The sequence below is a fragment of the Hemibagrus wyckioides genome, linkage group LG13, assembly GCF_019097595.1.
Source record: "Hemibagrus wyckioides isolate EC202008001 linkage group LG13, SWU_Hwy_1.0, whole genome shotgun sequence".
In the NCBI taxonomy this organism is placed as follows: domain Eukaryota; kingdom Metazoa; phylum Chordata; class Actinopteri; order Siluriformes; family Bagridae; genus Hemibagrus; species Hemibagrus wyckioides.
The window spans coordinates 17180375-17203166 of NC_080722.1; the positions used below are offsets into that span (position 1 = coordinate 17180375).

General features: G+C 37.8%; 1 protein-coding gene across 1 annotated transcript; it reads left to right on the forward strand.

The window, feature by feature from the left end:
- Nucleotides 1-1703: 1703 nt before the first annotated feature.
- On the forward strand, nucleotides 1704-21224 carry pcgf5b (polycomb group ring finger 5b). Its single transcript, XM_058407067.1, has 9 exons — nucleotides 1704-1860; nucleotides 4396-4723; nucleotides 7279-7375; nucleotides 8661-8716; nucleotides 9618-9677; nucleotides 11429-11574; nucleotides 12954-13052; nucleotides 14953-15042; nucleotides 19315-21224. Exons 2-9 carry the CDS (start codon nucleotides 4612-4614, stop codon nucleotides 19360-19362), a joined length of 708 nt encoding a protein of 235 aa, XP_058263050.1. The 5' UTR covers nucleotides 1704-1860; nucleotides 4396-4611; the 3' UTR covers nucleotides 19363-21224.
- Nucleotides 21225-22792: the final 1568 nt, after the last annotated feature.

The following is a 22792-nucleotide window of genomic DNA, read 5'->3' on the forward strand; positions in this document are numbered from 1 at the left end:
CAGCTTAGAAAAAGGGCTTTTAGCTCCTAACTGTCAGCTTGCCACAATCACATCATATGTTCCTTTTATTATGATATTTATGCCATCTATTTTCTTATAGAAACTGTATAAACCAAACTATTGCATACACTTTCAGATATTCAGATCCATATTCAGATACACTTTATTGCCAAATGTTTTGGGACACCCCTCCAAATCACTGAATTCAGTTGCTCTTTTTCAGGAGTTGGGCTTGGCCCTTAGTTCCAGTGAAAGGAACTCTTAATGCTTCAGCATACCAAGACATTATGGACAATTTCATGCTCCCAACTTTGTGGGAACAGTTTGGGGATGACCCCTTCCTGTTCCAACATGACTGCACACCAGTGCACAAAGCAAGGTCCATAAAGACATGGATAAGTGAGTTTGGTGTGGAGGAACTTGACTGCCCTGCACAAAGTCCTGACCTCAACCCAATAGAACACCTTTAGAATGAATTACAGCAGAGACTGGGAGCCAGACCTTCTCGACAAATGCGCTTCTAGAGGAATGGTCAAAAATTTCCATAAACACACCACTAATCCTTGTGGAAAGCCTTCCCAGTATAGTTGAAGCTGTTATAACTGCAAAGGGCGGGCCAACTCCATATTAAATTCATGTGCATGTAAAGGCAGACGTCCCAAAACTTTTGGCAATATAGTGCACATGAAATTGTATGTGTTTTGAAACTCAAAAATATAAAATCAGATTTTTCTTTGATCAGAGCCAAAAATCTTATAGATTCTTATAAAATTCATAAAATATTACAGATGCACTCCTCTAAGTGTTTAAAAGCTTATTACAAAGACATTTCCCAAAATCTTGTTCGATTTATGATACATTTTTTACTGACTAAATATCATTAAAACAGTTTTTACAACAGTGCATGTTTTTTTTCCCCCGAAACAACAAAGTAACGACTTTCCAGTAAACAGTTTCTCTTCAGAGAGCCTTCACAATGAAATAAACATTTTTATTGTAACATAATCTAAAAAGACTTTTTTATTTTTATAAAGTATGCAAATGAATGCATATTTAAATACACGAAGCCTCATTTGCATGAACAGATGCAAATTTGTTTGAAAAATTCCAATAAAAAAAACAACAACTCAGCAAAGTTTCAAAGAGTCAAAGATAAATACTACTACTACTACTACTACTACTACTACTAATAATAATAATAATAATCATAAAATTAATAAAATTAAAACGATAAATACTAAAATAAAATATAAATATTAGTAATATATAGTAGTAAAATATAAATAATATAAGTAATATTAATTATTATTATTATTATTATTATTATTATAAAAATATGTACATGTGCAGTGTTATGCCTTCAGTTTCTGATTTTATATTTTATTATTTGTTTTTTTGTGTACTGTTAATCATCACTATCACTTATTCTAGAGAAAATTACAAGAAATTATAGAGGGGAAAAAAACGGTGGAGAAAAAAAATTGAACAAAAAATAAATTTGTACATTATCATGAATCAAGACATATTAAGTCTCTGGTTTTTAATGTGTATTGACACAGGTTTAGCGAATATATATATATTTTTGCCTCGTATAGCCCGCCGTTACGACAGCAGCTGCGCCCCACTTTGGCTCCAATCAGCGTCTCAGCGCTGAAGCAGCTCGGCGTAAACACGAGTCTTCCGCCCCGCCCTTCATCATCCCCATCATCATCCGCGTACACACACACACACACACACACTCACACACACACAGAGCGGTTCCGCCTTCTCCCCGCCGACTTTTCCGCATGTCACATTTACAGCACACGCTTCGCCAAATTACTGCGCAGCACCATGAAGGAAGACTCGTGATTTCACAAGGTAAGGGGAAAAGGGGTTTATTATGAAAGCTGCATATGACGATCGCCTTTCCTTTTCCTCCTACAAGGTGCCTGCTGTAGTAAAGTTTCACTTGGGATGGCGACGCGATCGGGTGTCATACAGAATATCTAGAGTTACCAGGGCAAGAGCTCCCGGTGTGAGGTGACAGCTTCATGGGGCAGTACTTTAACTAGTCAGGGTTTCGTTTTGCCTCACCACACACACACACACACGCACGCACGCGCGCACACACTTAGGCTAGCGAGTTGGAATCAAGGCGCTATTCGCTTGTTATTTTTGGACAGAGGTGATACATAATGATACATAGGGCAGTTTAAGAAAATGGAATGATCAGACAGGCTATGTTGATGTTGCTGCTATTTAGACACTGACAGCTCAGCCATGTGATGTGTTGGATCTATCCGCTTTAGTCTTTCCGATCTGCTACATTATAGTAAGCCGGCGGCTTTGATCAACTTTCATCCTGATAGTACTGAGCCTTAAACTTTGTATCGTCATGGCTAAGATGACAGGCCGAGATTATAAGACAGTCTGTCAAACTCCTCTGGCTTCATGTAAACTCATTGCTCTTACAGTCTTCCTGGAAGTTTAGAGGGAAGCTTCACGCCCGTTTTTTCCTCAAAACAGCCTGTTAAATGTGCAAAATATGTCATAGGCTACGTAAAAACAACAACAACAACATGGTTTATGGTGGCACCTGTGGTGTGTACTGTTTCAGCGCACTATTTCTGTGTACTATGTAGCACGCTAGTGTGTAAGGTTAGAGATCTTCCCGCTTAAGGCTGTGGGTTCAGAAGCCATATCGCTTTCGCTTTGTACCAGGGGGCGGGGCTTCACTCTACACGCACCTGCGCGCATGGCCCTTAAGCTAGTTTGCTATCTGACATAAATTAATAATTACATTTTTGCATTAAAACAAATACACATATACCTAACTAAATGTACTGAAATAACTATATCATTATTACTTTTTTTTTTTTTCCCTTGTTCAATAATTTTCTAAGCAGTCAGTTGCCTACATTCAGTAGCTGCATGCTTTATTCAGCTTAGGTTTATTTGATCAGGGGGGACCTCTGTAATAGATTTTATTTTATTATTTTATACTTCTCCTCGGTGATGAAACTCACATCCGGACAGCAATAAAATTACCACAGGAGGTGTGAGTTTCTAGGCTGTAGTAGTTTCTACGAACACGGACGTTTGCATCACGCCGTCAGTTCCTTGTATATCTAATGTTGAATGGCAAATAAATGTATGTAAATTGGCCTGTAATTTTGGAGGAAAACATCAACATTGGTTATTTTCTGGATGGAAATAAAATAAAAGAGTAGCACCTGTTAAATAAAAAATTACCACAAGGACCCCATGTAACTTGACTCCCTCACAGATAGGGCTATAGGTGCACTTTGTAGTTGTACAGTTACTAACTGTAGCTCATCTGTTTCGTTATCCATCGCACAATTTGTCAACCCCCTCGCTATCATCAGTGGAAAAGAACCACCATAGGACCATCGCCTGGCCAGATAGTGTTTGAGTGCTGGAGCAATTTCAGCAAAAGCAGTGAAACTCCCAAGATAGTGTGTTCCTCAGGTACAGGTGTATCAGGCTCAGCAGTGTTGCTGGGATTTAACCACCTGTGTCACTGCTGGGTTGAAAAAAGTGCACCAGCTGAAAATATCTTGCCAGTAGCAGTGCTGTGGTCAGAAAATGGCCACTGATGAGGGTTTAGAGACAAGGTTCTCAAAGATCTCAAATGGTCTGTGAAGTATAACCAGGGGCTCTGTGGTTTTCTTATTTTGTCATAGAGGTGGAAATCATCACTTATTATGCCAATTAATAATGTCAGCTGGATTCTAGTAATAAGAAAATGGGATTCATGGGAAGAAATTCAGTAATTTAAAAAGTGTGTCTAATATTAATGCACACAATATGTCTAATTTAATTTAATTTAATTTAATTTAATTTAATTTAATTTAATTTAATTTAATTTAATTTAATTTAATTTAATTTAATTTAATTTTTACTTTAAAGGGATCCCAGGCTAAAATGTTTGAATCTCCTGGTTTAGAGGACAATTAATTCACACTTTGCAAGGAATAATATGAGCATTAGTCTCTAACCATACTCTATAACATGGATTAACAAGGTAGGTGTGTCTAATAAAGCAGCCAGTAAATACCCAGTGCTTAAAAACCTCAGCTGGCAAAGCACAGTCAGTAACTGTATACCTACAAAGGGATTTCTAGAGTAGACGTGCCTGATGTCTAATGAATGTAGCTACAATTTAATAACTGACTGGTATTGGGTTTTCATACCTGTACTAACTCATCTCTAACAGGATTTGAGCTTAATGGTATTCTTAGACCTTGGTTTATTTGTACTAGCATGGGGATATAGTTTCAGCAGGGACTACTGCATAAGTCGATCAGGATAAGGGCTGTCTTAAAAATTGGTGTCATTGTAAAACTATAAAACTGCCACCAAGTACATATTTTCATCTCTTTCTTTTTTCAGGTGTCTTACATACATCAAAGGAGCATCATGACAAAAAAGCAGCGCACATGATACTGTGATGTCACCAAAGGCCGAACATGCCAGGACGTAAGGACAAGGGGCTCTGCGGCAGAGCTGTGCTTTGAGCTCTTCCCTCAGCTATTCACTCCATAGATCTTCCACACCCCACACATAATCTCCAACATCCCTCCAGCTGCCCGACGGCAAGAGGTGGAAATGGCCGCTCAGAGGAAGCACTTAGTCAAGGAGTTCAACCACTTCATTACCTGCTATGTGTGTAAAGGCTACCTGATCAAGCCTACCACCGTGACAGAGTGCCTGCATACCTGTGAGTACTTTGTCTTAGTGCACATGTTTTTAAAGCCAGGGTCCAAAGCCAGAGTCAGGGATTGCCAAGTCAGGCTTGTTGTCATCCCTGAGACTAACACTATGTTCCATAACCGTTAGCACTCCATCATCGGCTTTCCCTCATTATTCCTTTGGGGCTCCCAGTCGACGTTCAGGTTCATCCTTACACTTAATAAACTCAGATAAAGATTCCTATATGAGCCCATGGGGCCTTGAGAGGGATTTAGACGAAATATCTTCAGGAGCAGAACTTACTAGTCGGTATTAGAGTCTAACAGTGAAAAAGCAATGTGCTGCATGCATGATCAATAAAATGTTTAATACTTTAAAAATAGTATTTGATTTAAGCTAAGCTACCCTGCTAGCAAGGGACACAGTACTATATTGTGCATGCTGAAGTATTCAGGTTATTCCAGGCTCTTTGTTGGGCAGCTAGTGGCCTCTGAAATGATATGTACTTTTGAGCCAGGAAGCGAAGAAACTGAGGCATGTAGTGGTGCAGAAATCTGATAGAAAGCATTGGAATGTTGTATTGGGGGTGCATACTGCATACCTCTGAATTTCAGCCTTGTACTGTTGTTGTTATCAAAAGCTTCTGGTACAGTGCCAACAACTCTCCTGCCTCCTGAGGACAGCTCCATAAACGCAGCATTAACTATGGAGTTAGAGGCCATTCTAGAGGTATTGGCACCCTTTATGAAATCAGAATTAGTAGAGAACATGAATAAAACATTTGGAAACATGTTGGAAATGTTGGGAAAACGTTCGCTTGTTTTTTTGGAAGATCAAACCAAGTTCAAGTCAGCCATCTGTGGCCATCCAGGGCTGAGCTCTCTGGGTGAGAGAGATGGCATACTTTCTCTCCACTGTCAGTCAAAGTAGCACTAGCCATCTGTGAGCTCATGTATGCAGAAGAGGGCAGATAGTGCTTTCCTCTGAGTGTGTTACGCTGCCTGTGTTGCAGCATAAGCAGCAGTTTGAAAGATGCAGTTGGCTGGCTTGGCACGTCTAAAGAGGAAGCACGTGCTAGCCATTACCCTACCTGGTTGGTTGGTGTTGCATGATGGAGGGCACAGGGTGACCAAACAGGGGTTGAAAATAGGGGTTGAAATGTCTTTCTTTTGGCAAAATCTGCCCATATCATATATGACTCGTTCATTCATATAACTGAATTTTGAATCTTTTTGTTTCTTATACAGTAACTAAGACATATATTTGTCTTCGATTCCATCTGTTAAGACACATTCATTTATATTGTGGCATGTCTTATGAAACATAAGTCAAAGGGCCACACACACTGTATAAATGATCCTAAAGATTTTGCGGTTCATGTTTGTGCTGCTTCAGCCAGCACGCAGCCACAGTGTGTTTATTTTACATGTCTTGATGTTTTGATGGAATAGTAAAGGTGAAAGTGCCCTTGTACACACATCTGCAGTCCTCAGGGTGAACGCAGATATCTGGAGCCCCAGTCACCATGACAACAAATGTCTTTCCACCTTCAATGAGCGTTTTGTGTTCCAATTATTTGTTTGTAGGAGTCGGTTTCTTATCTCGCCACAAACTGTAATCCAAAGGGGAAAGACAAACAACAAGGCTTCTATTTCAATACAAAGCCTGGTTGTGGAGTCTTGCATTTGATAGCATGATTTAGTTCTCTCTCTGTCTCTGTCTCTCTCTCTCTCCAACTTGCTTATCCTGTAGCGGTGAGAAGTGCATTAGAATGAATCAGCAGCAAGTGTTTGTTATTGCCTAACCTAAAAATCTGGTCAGGTGTGACACTGAATTGTTGAATGTAATTTCTGGGTGAATATGTGAGAGCAAAGCCACTAACAGACATGTGTGATGTATAGATATTCCTAAGTGTACAGCTGGGATACTCTCTTCACTAGTTGCCTAAGGGCTCAAGGAGTCCTATATTTTCCCTCTTTTCTTTTCATAACATACATTGCTGTCCTTATTGTGTGTAAGTGGGTTGTACATTGCTGATTTGTATGACTGAAAGCTAAATGTGAATCTTTGGTGAAAACAGTAGTAAAAGATGATGATGATGATGATGTGTGTATGTGTGTGTGTGTGTGTGTGTGTGTGAGAGAGAGAGAGAGAGAGAGTGAGAGTGTAATACAGCTGTGCACTTATGCAATTGTCTCAGTGTATATGATGCAGCTCGAGCTCGGGCCTTTATCTCACTTTCAGGCCAGAGGCTTAGTTTTACTTACACACCACAGAGATATGCAGATTTCAGTCATCCAGATGCAGACACCGAAGTTCCCAGAATGGCACAAATAGCCAAATGTTCTCTTGGCAGACATTCAGACATTCATTCACTGAAATCAATTTGCTTAGAGAAAGTGGTGGAAGTTTCCACACAGAAAAGACGTTAGCCTTTATTCACATTAATATATGCAAAATCATTTCTCATGGCATATTAATGTTTAAAAATCATTCAAAAATGCCTGTGTTTATCCATAAGCTCATAACATAGACGTTAAATTTGCAGTGAATTCTTTCGTTCTCTTTTTCTACGCTTGACAGTTTGTAAAAGTTGCATCGTCCAGCATTTTGAAGACAGCAACGACTGTCCAAAATGTGGTATCCAAGTCCACGAAACAAACCCATTGGAAATGTTAAGGTAAGACCATTTTATAATGCAGATAATAACCATGTATGAATGAAAAACATCAGGATTTCCATGAAATTTATCTGAGGAAAGATAAACTGTGTGATTAAAAAATATTAAAGCTTCAGTATGTAAGGTTTTGATGTTCTGCATTGCAACTGCAGTGAAAACTTTTCCTGCTCCTTCAGCTGGCTTCAGTCAGTTCTGACCAATGATAGTCCTTCAGGGTGCTGTTCCAAAAAATCTTTTTCTTCAAACAGCCCTACAGTAGTGATTGTTTTTAAATGAATACTTTCAAATGAACAGTTTTTCTGCTGAGGATAAAAACAGGACCAGGGCAACAAATGAGCCATGAATAAATGTAGGTCAGATAAATTGGGGATTTTGGGGCTTCATATCTTCTTAATACCAGTATACTATACTAATAAGCATATTTTACATTGTCATGCTAATGAACGAACTGTGATTCGGACATATTTCTTAGATAAATGATTAAAATCATGAGAAGGAACTACAGGATCTTCTTACGGGCTTCTCAAGGGTGTCTGCCAAATGCTGTAAAATAAAACATGGTATTGATGCATCCCTGATATACTGTAACTGAAAAGAATAAAAGAGCCGAAAGTCGTGCCACAGTAAAAGAACCACTTTTATGTTGTTTCACGTTTCATTTTGTTATTGATAACCCAGGAATCAGCCCACTGCTCGTGCATTTGTATTTGTTTGCGTATGTACATTTTGAAGCACAGCTATTAGGAATCGAATCTCAGTGAGAATCCTGTTTAAAGAGAATCCATCTTAATGGAATAGAGTGGACGAAGGTTGACGCCAAACTTCAGGGAATGTTGCAGATCCTTTCTCATAGACTGCTCCACATGTATCAGAGCTGACGCTGAGTTGTCTAGCCATAGCTGCATGCCACTGGGCAGGGCCATAGTGGTGTGTGTGTGTGTGTGTGTGTGGGCTATGCAATAAATTTGGTATTAGCAGAGATGCATTCCAGCCAACAGCTGCACCACTGAGTGTAGCCAATGTTTCAGCTGTGAGGTTTCGCCCCACACACACACACACACACACAGACACACACACACAGGTGCCCTGAAACTGTGTAGTAGCTCTTTCTGAACACAATAGCCACAATGACCTGCTTCTGTATTTCTGCATTTGTGTCTGTGCTGGACCTCAGTCACATTAAGACAAATGTTATTTTCAGGAGGATAATTTTATGGCTTATTTTGTCATTTCTGCTTTTTTTTTAATTTATTTTTTGACCTCACATCTTTTCCTGTTTTCAAAGGTTGGACAACACATTAGAAGAAATCATTTTCAAGCTTGTGCCTGGACTTCGGGAAAGTATGTGTACTCGGGTTCTTCTTGATTAAAGGAATATTCCAGCACTGTCTACTGCATCTTTAGAGGGAGTGATGATCTCTCAAACACATTTCCCTGTCCCGAGAACAGAACAAGAAAACAGTTTACCTGAAACCAGATGATATTGAACATCTGAGGGCACCTGTTAAGGGGTGGAATTTATTAGGCACTCATTATTGAACACTCCTTATTGAACACTCATTTCTCAAAGACGATGTGTTGGAGGCAGGAAAAATACGCAAGTGTAAGGGTATGAGTGATTTTCACAACAGGTGCCACTGTAATGAGACAGTCAGTGTTATTCACTACACCTGTCACTGTTTTTAATGTTATGGCTGATAGATGTGTAGTCATGTATTTTAACTTAATTGAATGCCCTCAGATGTTCAATATCATCTGGTTTCTTGTTCTGTTTTCTTTTTTTGAAGTTTTGTGTTATTCATGTGGGACCAGGACCAGGATTTCCATGTCTAAAAGGACAACTATTATTTAGAGTTTCATTCACAAATTATTTATGAATAAAGGACTAATTCAGCATTTCAACAACAACAACAAAAAAAAAAACATATGTTTTTAGCGTAAACACACCACTTTAACTAGCTGTATACTTCTGTTAGTTTTCAGTAAAACAGAGTTTAATTGGTTTCTCATTAAAGCGACACGTGCTTCTTAATCAGACATAAACTACAGATGCTGTATTTACAGATTAGGTCAAAAAAAGCTGGATTATTCCACTGAGGTGATATAGTTAACTGCTGTAAACTTAAATACAGTTGTTTTGTGTCTAATGAGACAGAACACATAGTCAATTAATCAGTAATGGATCCTTGACTCTCTCTTTCTCTCTCTCTCTCTGTCTCTCTTTTCTTGGTATAATTTTCAGACGAACAACAACAGGAGGTTGAGTTCTGGAGAAAGAATAAATCAAAAGAAAACGATAATGGTAAGCATGTATCTTTGTTCTGTTAAAATGTCTACAGAATGAGATGGTGATCTGTTTTGCTGTTTTTCACCCTACAGTTGATGCTTTTCATATAACAGCATGTCCCAAAGTGTTTTATTTCTTTATTTCCACAGCAAATTGTAAATGATTCATATTTTTAAAATGTATTAAAGAATGACATATTTTTTAAAGAATGACATTTTTTAAACCATATATGGATACATTTTCTACATGTTGAACATCAACAAAATAGCTTCTTGTTATAACTTATGTTATAGTGACGTAAACAGTGGCTATGAAGAGTCATTCTCTTGCCAGCCTCTTTCTTTAATACAGAAAACCCCAAAATTACAGGGAAGTCCTCTGTTCCGAAGTCTTTCCTCAGATAAAAAAAAACTTAAACAGCTTTACCTCTGTTACTATGCATTGATAAGGGAGACTCTGACTGTACAAATGTTAAATAAACACAGCTTTACATGCTTCCAAGCTATCATACTACTTTATATAAGTCCCTGTATAACCTGTTACTATAGAAACAATGAGGTCAGTACACTAATATAATGTAAACCAGTGATTACTATTGTCAGAGTTTCTGTTATAGAAAACAAACTTGCTGACCAGCCAGATTTAAGAAAGTCTCCTCACGGTTTATGTAAAATACTGTACAGCGGTGGTCAGTAGTAATTAATGATTAAAAAGTCTCCCAGAATGATTCAGTGAGAGCTTTCAGAGTGAGTCTTACACAGTTCATAGCGTGAATGTCTCTGCACTATAAGTCAAAGGATAAGGCTGTGACTGAGAGCCAGCTGAGACAGACTGCAGTGTACATGCCTAAGGGAGTGTTAAATTTCGATGTTAACGGTGACAGCAGGCAGCTGGTCTCTGACAGGCCTCTCCAAGGAACTCTGATTATATCTGTCTTCATCTCACGACACCGAGGTGTGTTAAGGAAGCAATCACTCACTTGCAAATAGCTAAGCTATAGCTTATGTTCTCTAGTGACTCATTGAGTGCGTTCTCACGCAACACCGTGTTTAATTTCTCTGAGATTGTCTATAGGAAGATTAGGAGACACCGTGTCTTTGCTGTTGAAGTGACCAGTCTCGAGCTTTAATGTTATAGTCAGGTCGTTCCAGCTTGCTGTCAGGTTCAGACCGCCGACACTGAATAACTCTTGCGGGAAGGAAGACATTAATGCTTGATCACATTTTATACATCAGAAACTGCCTTTTGTGTTTTGCGGGTATAAAAAATTCGCAGAAACGTGGCTTGGCCTTTTATTGAACATTAGAAAAGCCGCTTTGTGTTTCTGCCATCCGTTTGCTCAATGAATTGCCCAATCACACATCAGCTACACAGAATTTCCTGAAGGCTTCAATCTCCATAACAGCTTATAAAGAGTGTGCAGCTGTAAGCAATTCTTAATGATTGTGTAATTACTTTCCTTTTCATATCCCCCCCAAGTGCGTCTCCTTGTATATCGTTGTTCTAATTTGAAAAGAAAGAGTTGGTGAAAGACACGGCTGCTCGATTGGAACAGCGTATCTGTTCAGTTCAGCAGAATGATTGTCAGGCTCGTGATTTGCTTGATATTGAGTGTATTTACTCAGGGGGCGGTGAAAACAATGCAGCTCATGCATACCGTGTGTGTTTGTCTAATTTATTAATTCGCTTGGAGTCCTGTTAGTCTACACAAGTCTACATTGATGTATATATGTAAACAGTGACTATGTGCTTCTGTTTTATTTCAGATGACGGGCCCGAATGTAAGAAGATGAAGGTAGACGAGGACATTGATGATGGAGGGGATGGAGACTACCACAGGAATGACCCACAGATAGCCATCTGTCTGGATTGTCTGCGCAGCAACGGCCAGATAGGAGAGAACATAGTTAAGGTTAGAGTCTTAGACTCTATCTGGATGTTTGTATTCATTTTTGTCTCTTTCTTCATATATATACTTCATAATGTTCATCCTATGTTCATACTACATGCTATCAAGTCTCTATCAGAACACTGCAAAAAAAAATCTCTTTATTAGATTATTTCTAAACACATGTCAGATGATTAAGCCATCACAAGCATGCAATCTCACATTTTAGGCTTAAATCAGTAAATATGTCTAGAAAAAGGCTTAATGGTCTAACATTTATTATGTAATAATCACATATCAATAATCAGTTAATCAAATATTGAGAGACGCTTTCCTTTATTCAAGATATCTTCACTTTTTAAGAATGCTTTGCCGTAACATGGATAGTCCTGTGCCATAAATTGTCAGAAGTGAAAGGGAAAGCTAATCTTTAGCCTTTCTTAAAGTCTAGTTCAACTAAAGCTATTTGCAGCACTTCTCTATTTGTTTAACATTGAAAATAATACTTTAACAGAATCTCTACCCAGTGCATCGATAATAAAAACTTAAATCATTTCAACACATTGTACTGTAATGAGCTAAGCAAACTCAGTAAACCAGTTCACTCACAACTCACTAATGACAGAAATCTAAGTGCAAGGTGATGAATTCTTATCATGGGACCTTCTTCAAAACACTGGTGCAATGGACTAGATAATTTATTCTGGCTGCAGTCCTTAAATGTTTGTGGTATCTGTGCATGAGCAGGCAAAAATTGACTATGCTGGTTAAGCATTACCACAAATTCTTCCCACTGAAAAAGTAATTCGTCCCATCTTTGAGAGGATGTACTATAGCAGCTTTAGAGCTTGATTTGCAAATACTATGTACTATACTAGAAAATACTAGAAAAAGCATTATCTGCATAAACCATTACTGACTGACCCAAAAACTGTCCTTTGACTTCTATTGTACATTATATGTTTTCTGTTCTTTTGTCAGTGCAGGGAAGTAAGTCAGTACAGATGCACTAAACAGAGATGGAGAATAAAGACGTGAGAGTTCCTTAATTCACACTCTCTCCATTTGTCCTCTCTCTTAATTTCTCCTGCTTAGCCTTAATGGTTCATTTTGTCACGTATGATCTCCACTAGAAACCTCCTTCGATTAGGCCTCTTTGTGAATTGCTCAGGCAGACAGTCGCCACATATGAGTGTGTTCATATATTCTCACAATAAGGATGGTGATTGCATTATAACCCTGTTTCCTTACTCCTCTTAACTGGGAGACAGTCAGAAGGTTATATAGCGTGATGGAAGCTGCTGATTGCTTCTAATGGTTACTCTGAACCTTGAGTGCACCACTGTGTAGCGTCATACTGGAACAGCTGTGACACTGTCTTGTGTATTTTATTGCCTTTTCAGGGCTTAATGAAGAAATTTATTCGCTGCTCATCTCGTGTGACCGTAGGAACAATCAAGAAGTTCTTAAGTCTAAAGTTAAAGCTTCCAAGTTCTTATGAGGTATGGACTCTGTGTGTGTGTGTGTGTGTGTGTGAACCTATAGTTTGTACATTGACAATGAGATTATTATTTTAGCTGTCTTCCACAGTACATTTGAGTGGAAATTAAATAAGTATTTACATCCAAATGGTAAATATTTTTATATGTGCTCCCAAATTTTCATTTTATTTAACTTTTTTTGAGGGGGACGGGACCAGAAGTAATTGGATAGAGCTGGGAGTTAATCCCTCATTATTTTAAATACAAGTAAGCAGAGAACTTTTATTGATCAATATGAAGTCCAAAGAGCAGTCACTGCAAGTAAAGCAAGCCATCACCAGGGTGAAAAAATCAAAACAAACCCATAAGAGAGACAGAAAAACATTAGGTGTGGTCACATCAACTAGTGGGTACATTCTCTAACAGAAAGAATGCACTGGTGAGCTCAGGAACACCACAAGGCCCAAAAACCACTGGTGTGGATGACAGAAGAATTCTTTCCTTGGTGAAAAAAAAAAAACCTGTTCATAACAGTTGGCCAGATGAAGAGACCCTCCAGGAGTAGACGTGTCTGTGTCAGATTCAGCAATCAAGAGAAACCCTTAACAAAGTAAGTACAGAGGTTTTACTACAAGACAAAAATTATTGGTGTGCCTCAAGAACAGGAAGACCAAATTTTGGATTTTGTCAAAAACTGAAAAAAATCTTAAAAAGCCTGATGGTTCTGGAGCAACATTCAATGAACAGAGGAGACGTTCAGAATGAAAGGAAGAGAATGGAGAAGGAATTGAACTGGTGGAACAATGAAACTGATTCCCTTGAATTACTATTTATAATGTGATGGCTAACAAAAGCACCAAATGAATTCTGAAGTGTTGTTGTTCTTTTGGCTGCTCCCTGTTTGGTCCGCATGTTTTGATTTGGCACAGTTTTACGCTGGATGCCCTTCCTGAAGCAACCCTTTTTATCTGGGCTTGGGACCAGCAGTGGCTGGGTTAGCTCCTTGCCCGGGAATCAAACCCGGGTGGTGGTAATAAGAGCATGGAATTCTGCTGCTGGATCACCAGGAGGCATGAATTCTGAAGTGTACACATCTATATTATCTGCTCAGATGCATCAAATGCTCCAAAAACTTATTTAAAAAAGTCTCAAGTCTGATAAAAGGCAAAGAAGTGCAATGTTCTACAAATGGCCACGTTAGTTTCACACGTACTGCAACCATCCATCCATTGTCTATACCCGCTTTATTCCTAATTAGGGTCACAGGAATCTGCTGGAGCCTATCCCAGCACACACTGGGCAAAAGGCAGGGTAACACCCTGGACAGGTTGCCAGTCTATCACAGGGCCACACACATAACCAATCAACCTAACATACATGTTTTTGGACTGTGGGAGGAAACCAGAGTAGCCCCATGCAGGCACAGGGAGAACATGCAAACTCCACACAGAATCCTGTTTGAACCCGGGTTCCTTAAAAATTTCAAATTCAACATACTGTGGTAGAAGTACTGTGTTACAACATACAACATACTATGATAAAATAAGAATAACTTTATCACTTGAAAAATATTCATGGAGCTGACTGTATATCCCTTTGGCATGACACAATAGTTAAACAGAATAAAGATGATTTCCAAAAACCATTACAAATCTTTTGCTATAGCTTTAAGTTTGACAACACTTTAATCTGCCATTGTTTTGCTTCTCACACTGTGTGACAAATGCTGCCTGGTGTGTAAGTAATTGTTACATCATTTATTCACAAAAAAACCCCCAGCAAACTTGTTTTAAATGAAAGATTTACATTGCAAACCCAAATCGTAATTCAGCTTTCTAAGCTAACAGACATTAGAATACTGTACATCTCCTTAACTGAAGTCTAGGAGATCCTCACTTTGTGACATTGTTCTTCTCTACAGCTAGACGTCCTATGCAACGGAGAGATTATGGGAAAAGATCACACCATGGAGTTCATATACATGACGAGATGGAGGCTTCGAGGTGAAAATGTAAGTGTTAATGTCTCTAAATCTCTCTTCAGGTACTCAATTTGCACCTCAACTAAAGATGAAGAATCACTGAGAGCAGAGTCAGTATTGAGAAAGCAGTATTGACTTCTAAGCTCATTAACCTCTAATGAAACTCAAGACTGCCTTCATAATTCTTTAGATGAAACTTCTCCATAATTCTTCCTAATTAACTTAGAATTCAGGGGATGATCTCTTTAGAATGTATCACATGATGTTCCTTTCGCTTTGGGTTAGAGATCCCAACACACATTCTCCTCTCGGGTGAGGCAGCTGTCATCAGAGGAGAAAATCAAGTCTCTGTATTTCCAGCCACCGATATTCAACTGGTCAGGACGAGGAGACATCTCTATTTTCCTGAAAACCTTCATTCCTACACCAGCATTCAGGCGTTTGAGCCTAAGCTCCACACCTGTGTCTTCAGGGGAGGTTTTCTTTTGTTTGTTTTCCAGGGAATACTAAAGGGCGGGCCTAAATTTGTATAGATTTTGAATTTCAAAGCAGTTGCCAAAATCGATGAGGTTTACAAAAAGAACTCCAGTACAATCCGTGAAAAAATTATACTTGGTGTATTAAACATAAAAAGGGTTGAGATTGTTTAATCTGTTTTAGATGTACAGTACATACCCTTGAGTTAAAGATAAGAATTTTAAAGCAAAAGTCCAACATTAAAGAAGTTTAGACTGAAATATTAGTGATATGCTTGGAAGTTACCACTACTGCAGTTACAATGGCATTTAATAAGAGAACTTGATGGTGGGATTAGCAGGAAATTGAAGCAGAAGCTTACAAATGATGCTCTGGAACCTGATCCGCTGTTTAAAACCAGAATGGACAGATGAGCAGGTGAGAGAGCTGGACTGTCTACAGGGCTAAAGTGTTGCTGCATCACTCACTTTATACAGAGATGAATCAGCAGATATTCGAATGGGATATATTAGTAATGTCAAAGACTGAAAATAGAAACGGACCAACTCTCTTTTAATTCATGTCAAACACGAAAAGGATTTCATCACAAGCTAACTCTTGATGATAGGTCACATACTGATTATACATATTGCTATGAATAAATAATTTAGGTGGATTCTTCCATTCCTTTATTAAATCACACCATGGGTGAGGGACCACTGAGCATTATGAAACAATAAAATCTGTGCCAACTGTGGCCAAATTCATTAAAATGAAAATGTGAAAATGTATTAAAGCATATAACACTATACAGTAATACCTCACAGATCCGCGTCTCAAGAGTCGCAGCATCACTGATCTGTGAAATTTTCATTGGAACCTAACTAATTTGCATCTGCGAATTTTTCGCAGACCCATGAAATACTGCAAAAGTTTTTACGGCTAATTTTGTGGCAATTTATACATTTTCGTACTTTAAGTTTTTTCATGATAAGTTTAGTTTATTAATTAAGTAATATAAATATAAAAGTAAAATCAACAAAATATCAATATTAATAAAATCTAAATGTTATTTTAATGATATTGAACGTCGTACAGTACAGCCATTATGACATGCTATTGGCTGGAAGGGTTGGAAGTAGCCAGTCACAGAGCATTAACAGTTTTACCTAGCTGCTGATTGGCTAGTAGCTATGATGCTTTGTATGTGTAATGTCGCGGTTCATCTCTCCACCCCTTGTGCTCTGTTCAACACACGTGTGTATTCTGTGAATAAGTGATCTCTTTGATTTTTTTCCTTGGTTTTTATACAGGTGATACTGTACTCTATTTTTACGTCAAACATTTATTTATTTTTTAAGGGAAATGTATTAAGCTAACTTTTAAATGGAATAAATAAGCATTTACAGTACAGTATTAGCATTTTTAGTGACTTCACCGCACAGACATGAAACCTAGTCATTCGCGATGGGTCCTGGAACGGAACCTCGCGGATGTGTGAGGTATTACTGTAAATCAAAATGACTCAAAGTTTTTGAAGAGCCACTGGTGAAACAGTCCCCGTAAACCTTTAAACTTCATTCAAAAATCGAAATGAGGCTTGTTTTTTGTCCACATTCTGGCTATGTGTTTTTATACTTGGTTTGAACTTGACAAAACTAGAGTAACTAACCAGTGGGCCATTATTTTGGAATGAGTAAACCCCGTCATTTAGTCCTTTTACCAGTCCACTGGCAGAAAGCAAATCATCTTATGGGACATTTTCAATCAGTAGAACAAAATGAATTAATTTATTGCCATAAGTCTGATATATATTTAGTCAGGACATGGCCGGCTTTCAGTGTGAGAGTTTTTACCATGTTGGGATAACCTTACACAGAAGTTTAGTGGTTTGATGTCTCCATTTACTTTGAAGATATAAACATTTGTGTAAGGAAAAAAAAATGACTGAAAGTTTTCTATAAACATATTGCCCCTAGTCAGCTAGGTAAAATTAACCACTACTAATATTTAAAACCTGGAGTGGCTACTTACTTTCATATTAAGGAGCCACTCCTTGTCATATCATATCATAGTCATTAACCACTACTATGGAGTGTGACATGACAAAGAAATGCAATGCTGAAAGCCGACACAACAAAACAGGTGCAAATTCCATTTTTTTGGCCTCTAGGGAAACCGGGTTAAATGATCGCTCAGGTCATTTAATAATCCTCAGGTTTTAATAAGTAGCACCTTATTTATTTTGTATAAATGGCAGATTTTGACTTCAAATGCCAGGAAGAATTTAAAAAACTTTAATAAAAAAAAAAAAGGTACATGTAAGGACTTCACCAATAACCTCAAGATCACTTCAGATGTATGCATCGTGTATTTGACCTATAGGAATAAACTCTTAATTATTTTAACCATCTAGGCATCTATGCTTCTCTAAATCTGTCACATTTAGGTGAGAACACAATCACAGATCAGGCCTAGAATGGCTGGAGAGAAGCGCACAGAGAATGGCTGAGGTGTGTCTTAACAGCTGCTCCTCTCAGATATCTCAAACATGACATCTTAATGATGGGACGAAAGCAGGGTCACCCTTTGGATGTTCACCCTGCTTTCACATCATGATCTATTTTAGTCCAAGGGAATGTGGACACCCATTTGTTTTGGAAGTACATCCGATTTAAATTATGTGCATGGCAGTAGAGTCGTGTATGAGCGTAGAGTCGATTTTGTTTTTCAGGGCCAGACCAGTGACACATTGTATAATTATGCCATTTGAAATTTGCATATTATTGTGTGCTCTGAATAGCAGTTTACTAATGAGCTGTTACTAATATCGCAGGTCCTCATTCATCACATGCTTTAGAAATCAATAGTAAAGTGGTACAGGTGTTTCACATAACAAGTATTCTGGATGACAAATGAGTTGTACCGCAAAGGTGTTATTTTCTGAACACATTGAACTGAACGCCATGACAGCTACCTGAAATTCTACCGGAATTCTCATTAGGCTGGAAAGGCACAGAATTGGGTCAGTGTGGGCCTGTACTTCATTCCCTCTCTTTCCAGTAACGCACAGAAAACTTCTGCCTTCTCTCTTTCTCTCTCTAAAAATAGTTTGCCTGGGCGCAAATAAGTGTATTTGTGTTTGTGTGTGTGTGTGTGTGTGTGTATGTAACAGTCTATAAGTCAAATAAAATCTATCAAAGTAAGTAATATAAGAGATTAAAGAAATAAATTTAATCACATTTATCAGCCATATAAGAGAAAAGTGAAAGGTGCACCTTTATTAATCCCCTATATGGGAATGTTGAGAAAGAAAATAATATACATCATGTGTAATGGTGTAAAAATGGTAAAAGTTTACTGGAAATAATAAAAAATAATTGAAACAATAAAATAAATTAGTGTATGTATACACACACACACACACACACATTATCTTTACTACAGGGTGTTTTGTGTAGTAAAGATTTTTACTACAGGGTTTTGTTTTACGTGTGTTTGTTTGTGTGTTTGTGTGTGTGTGTGTGTGTTTGCTAGAGAGAGACTCCATTACTGTGTCATTAAACAGAGCTGCTAGCGACCCTCTAAATCTCAATTTCTTTGTCAGTTCAGAATGGTTTACGTAAGATATGTAATTAAAGCTTCATGACCTGCATAATGTTTTATTTGTTGTTTATTTGTTTTATTTCTTTTGTTCCCCTATTCATTTTCCTCAATGGTTGCCTGTCTGTTATCAAATATAAGTCTTATCAAATATTTATACAGTGATTACGCCTCTCTGTAGTTGTTTAAATATGATCAGTGATATACAGTGAAACTCATTTCTCTTACTTATCTCTTTTCTAGGCCTACCCAATGGTACTGGAATATCGTCCTCGTATTGACTTTGGCTAAACCGGTTGAGACTCATGCACTTTTCTCAGCTCAGAAACCGGAGGAACAGTGAATGGACATGCTGCACAGGAGTTGGACTTAATCACACCATTGTTTTTCATTCTTTCGAGTTCTTTCTTTTGTATTTCCTTATCTGTTCTAAAACTTCCTCATTCATCAGACACAGCTGGGACTGTAGCTGCCTAAGTGTGTGTTAAATCCCACACTGGCTTGGCTTGTGTGTGTGTCCCATATGTCGGTCTACCAGAAGAACTGTTGACATGATCAGTCATGAAGTTATGGACCCAAGGAAATTCACATGCCATGAGATAATTGTTCAACAAGTGTGTTCAGTTATCATGACAGATTTATTTTTCTTTTTTTTTGTATCAGTAGTTATAGTGCCTTTTGTAAACATCCTGTTTTTGCTGATCTCAAAAGCCTTTTTTAATCATCGCCAAAAAAGGAAATACCCAATGGCGTCGTATCAGTTCCAAGCATCCTTTGTTATAATTAAAATAAGCTACTGTTTTTAACTGAACCATAAAGGATAGCAGGGTAATACGGTAACCCCGGACATTTGTTCCAGCAACGTCTTTGTACATAGAAGGAAGCCTTACTAAGGGAGCAGTGAGCACCGAAAGCACTGAAATCTTGCACTAGATTTACTGACGAAACGCTGCTTTGTTAAAAGTGAATCCGGATCCTGGAAATCCACATGTATTAAAAGAGCTTGCAAATGTATAAAATAAATAGTTATATTATTTTAAATCTCTATGTATGGAAGTAATACATTTTAGTGAATGATGAATTCACGTGTAAATTGAGCTGAACTTTTTCTACCAAGAAAAAAAAAATCCAGTTACACAAAAGGCACTTACTTAATTACTGAAAGGGAAATTAAAAAAAAAAATTAGTGAGTTGCTGTTTTTAATTTATTTAAATATGCCCAGGAAAATAAAAAAAAAATATATAGTCACATGTGGAACAAATCCATCTCTCCATTCTTATAACCCAGTCTTATCATTTCTAAAATTATAAATAATTATAATTTTCCTATAGGTTACTATAGCAACTGGAGCATCAATCAATCAATCAATTAATCAATCAATCAGTTGTACACGTTTTATTTGTGGCAGATACCCAGATAGATCACTTTTATCTACTGTAGCAGTGACCTACATTTGCAGTAACCCATCTGAATAAAGTGTCACTCACTGCCTCCTTTGGCGAGCTCTGTATTTACACACACTCTGTTTTTGGAGTGTCCCTCAATATTAACAGCTTGGACATAAAAACAATAAATCATCAAGTATCAGTCCGTTTCTTCACAGATCCCATTTATTTACAGGTTATCGAGCCTTTCTAGTCTGGTCCAAGTGGATATAAAAAAAAAAATGACTACTGTAAATAATTCCAGAATTTTCTATCTGATCTGACAGTACAGAGATACTGCTACTCATATAATCCATATCCCACTATTAGGCCTTTTGTATTACACCAAAGACACTCATACACACACAGACACACAGACAAATTCAAATACATTTCCATTTACGCTATCAAATTCATAATGCTTTAAAAAAACACTGGCAAAGGGAAAATATGGCTTTTATGTATATCTACTAGAAAGTAGCTAGTAAACCAGGTGCATCGTTATAGTTAGTAATGAGACTCATTCTTCCAGTCCTGTATGTCTGGAATCCAGACTTGGTTGGTGTTTTTCATGCTCAAACATTCAGTCCAATCTCATTTCTTTCCCGAAAAGTCAAAATCAGGTGTTGTTTTTTGTTTTGTTTTGTTTTGTTTAAGCAGGAAATTCATCTGATTGTACAGAAATGGACACACAGGCTTAAGTTTAATAAAGGAATATCTTTTTGAAATGTTTCTATTTTAAAAATTTTCGTTTTCGAACTCAAAACTGAAACAAAGCCTAAGAAAGCATTCTCCAGTCTGTTCCATATGGTGTGTGTATGGTGTGATCTGTTATGCTTGCAAAAAAAATACATAAAATAAATAATAAATAATTAAAAAGAACAACAGACGACAGATAAACAAAAGAAAACAGACAAACTAAAAAGTCCATTAGTGGTTTCAAGTGGTACCTGATTAAATGTTCAATTCAATCTTTTACATGTCCTTGTGCTGCAATAAACAATGTATTTTTGTAACAAGAAGCACTTGTAAATATTTTTAAAGAATTGTGGTTGAATGTTTAGCCAACGTCAAATTCTGCTTAGAATGATCCACTCTATTTTTCAATGTGCCTGATATCAAGTCTATAGAGACATGTACATACTGGATGCAAGTTACTCTAAATGTGAAGCTTTGCTAAATACACACGTGACTGAATGAAGAATTTCCTCTGTGGAGTGATCTATCTATCTATCTATCTATCTATCTATCTATCTATCTATCTATCTATCTATCTATCTATCTATCTATCTATCTATCTATCGACTAATATATAATGTTTATAATATATACACTATATTGCCAAAAGTTCTGGGACACCAGACAATTTCATGCTCCCAACTTTGTCCCTTCCTGTTCCAACAAGATTGTGCAGCAGTGCACAAGTTTGGTGTGGTAGAACTTCACAGAGTCCTGACATCAACCTGATAGAACAACTTTGGGATGAATTAGAGCGGAGACTGTGAGCCAGACCTCCTCATCCATCATGACCTCACAAATGCGCTTCTAGAGGAATGGTCGAAAATTACCATAGACATGCTCCTAAACCTTGTGGATAGACTTCCCAGAAGATTTGAAGCTGTTATATCTGCAAAGGGTGGGCCAACTCCATGTTAAACCCTACAGATTAAGAATATATATATAATATATATATACTCTACTCAGAAAAAGTTAAGGATATTCAGCTTTCGGGTGAAAATTCAGGATGCACCTAAAATGCACTATAATCTTTACAGGTGAACTTAATTTGACCTTCTCTACACTTTTGAATGCACATGTCCAACTGTTCAGTGTTTCAGTACTTTTTGCATAACTTGCTGTTCTCTAACAAGGTGCTTAACGGCAAAATTCACAACTGGTGTTTGATCCATGAATCAACCAATAAATTTTCTGGTTCAATTAGAATTGGTATTTAAACAGTCCTCTTCATCATGCTGTTCACATTTTGACATCATGAGACCAAGACAGTACCTAACAATTGATCAACAGTACCTTGCCATTGTGTGTCTGTTGCTTCAAACAGGATGTTCTTAGAGGGAAGTGGTCACAGAGTGTCAACAGCAGGTTGCGACAGAGATACAGAGAGACTGGAAGAGTCACAGAAAGGCAAAGAAGTGGACGTCCTTTGGCCACATCCCACATTGATGACCGCTTCATTGTGAACAGTGCCCTGTGGAACCGGATGATGAATGCCACTCAACTCCAGGCACATTTAAGGGAGGTGAGAGGCACCCAAGTGTCACGTCAGACCATTCAA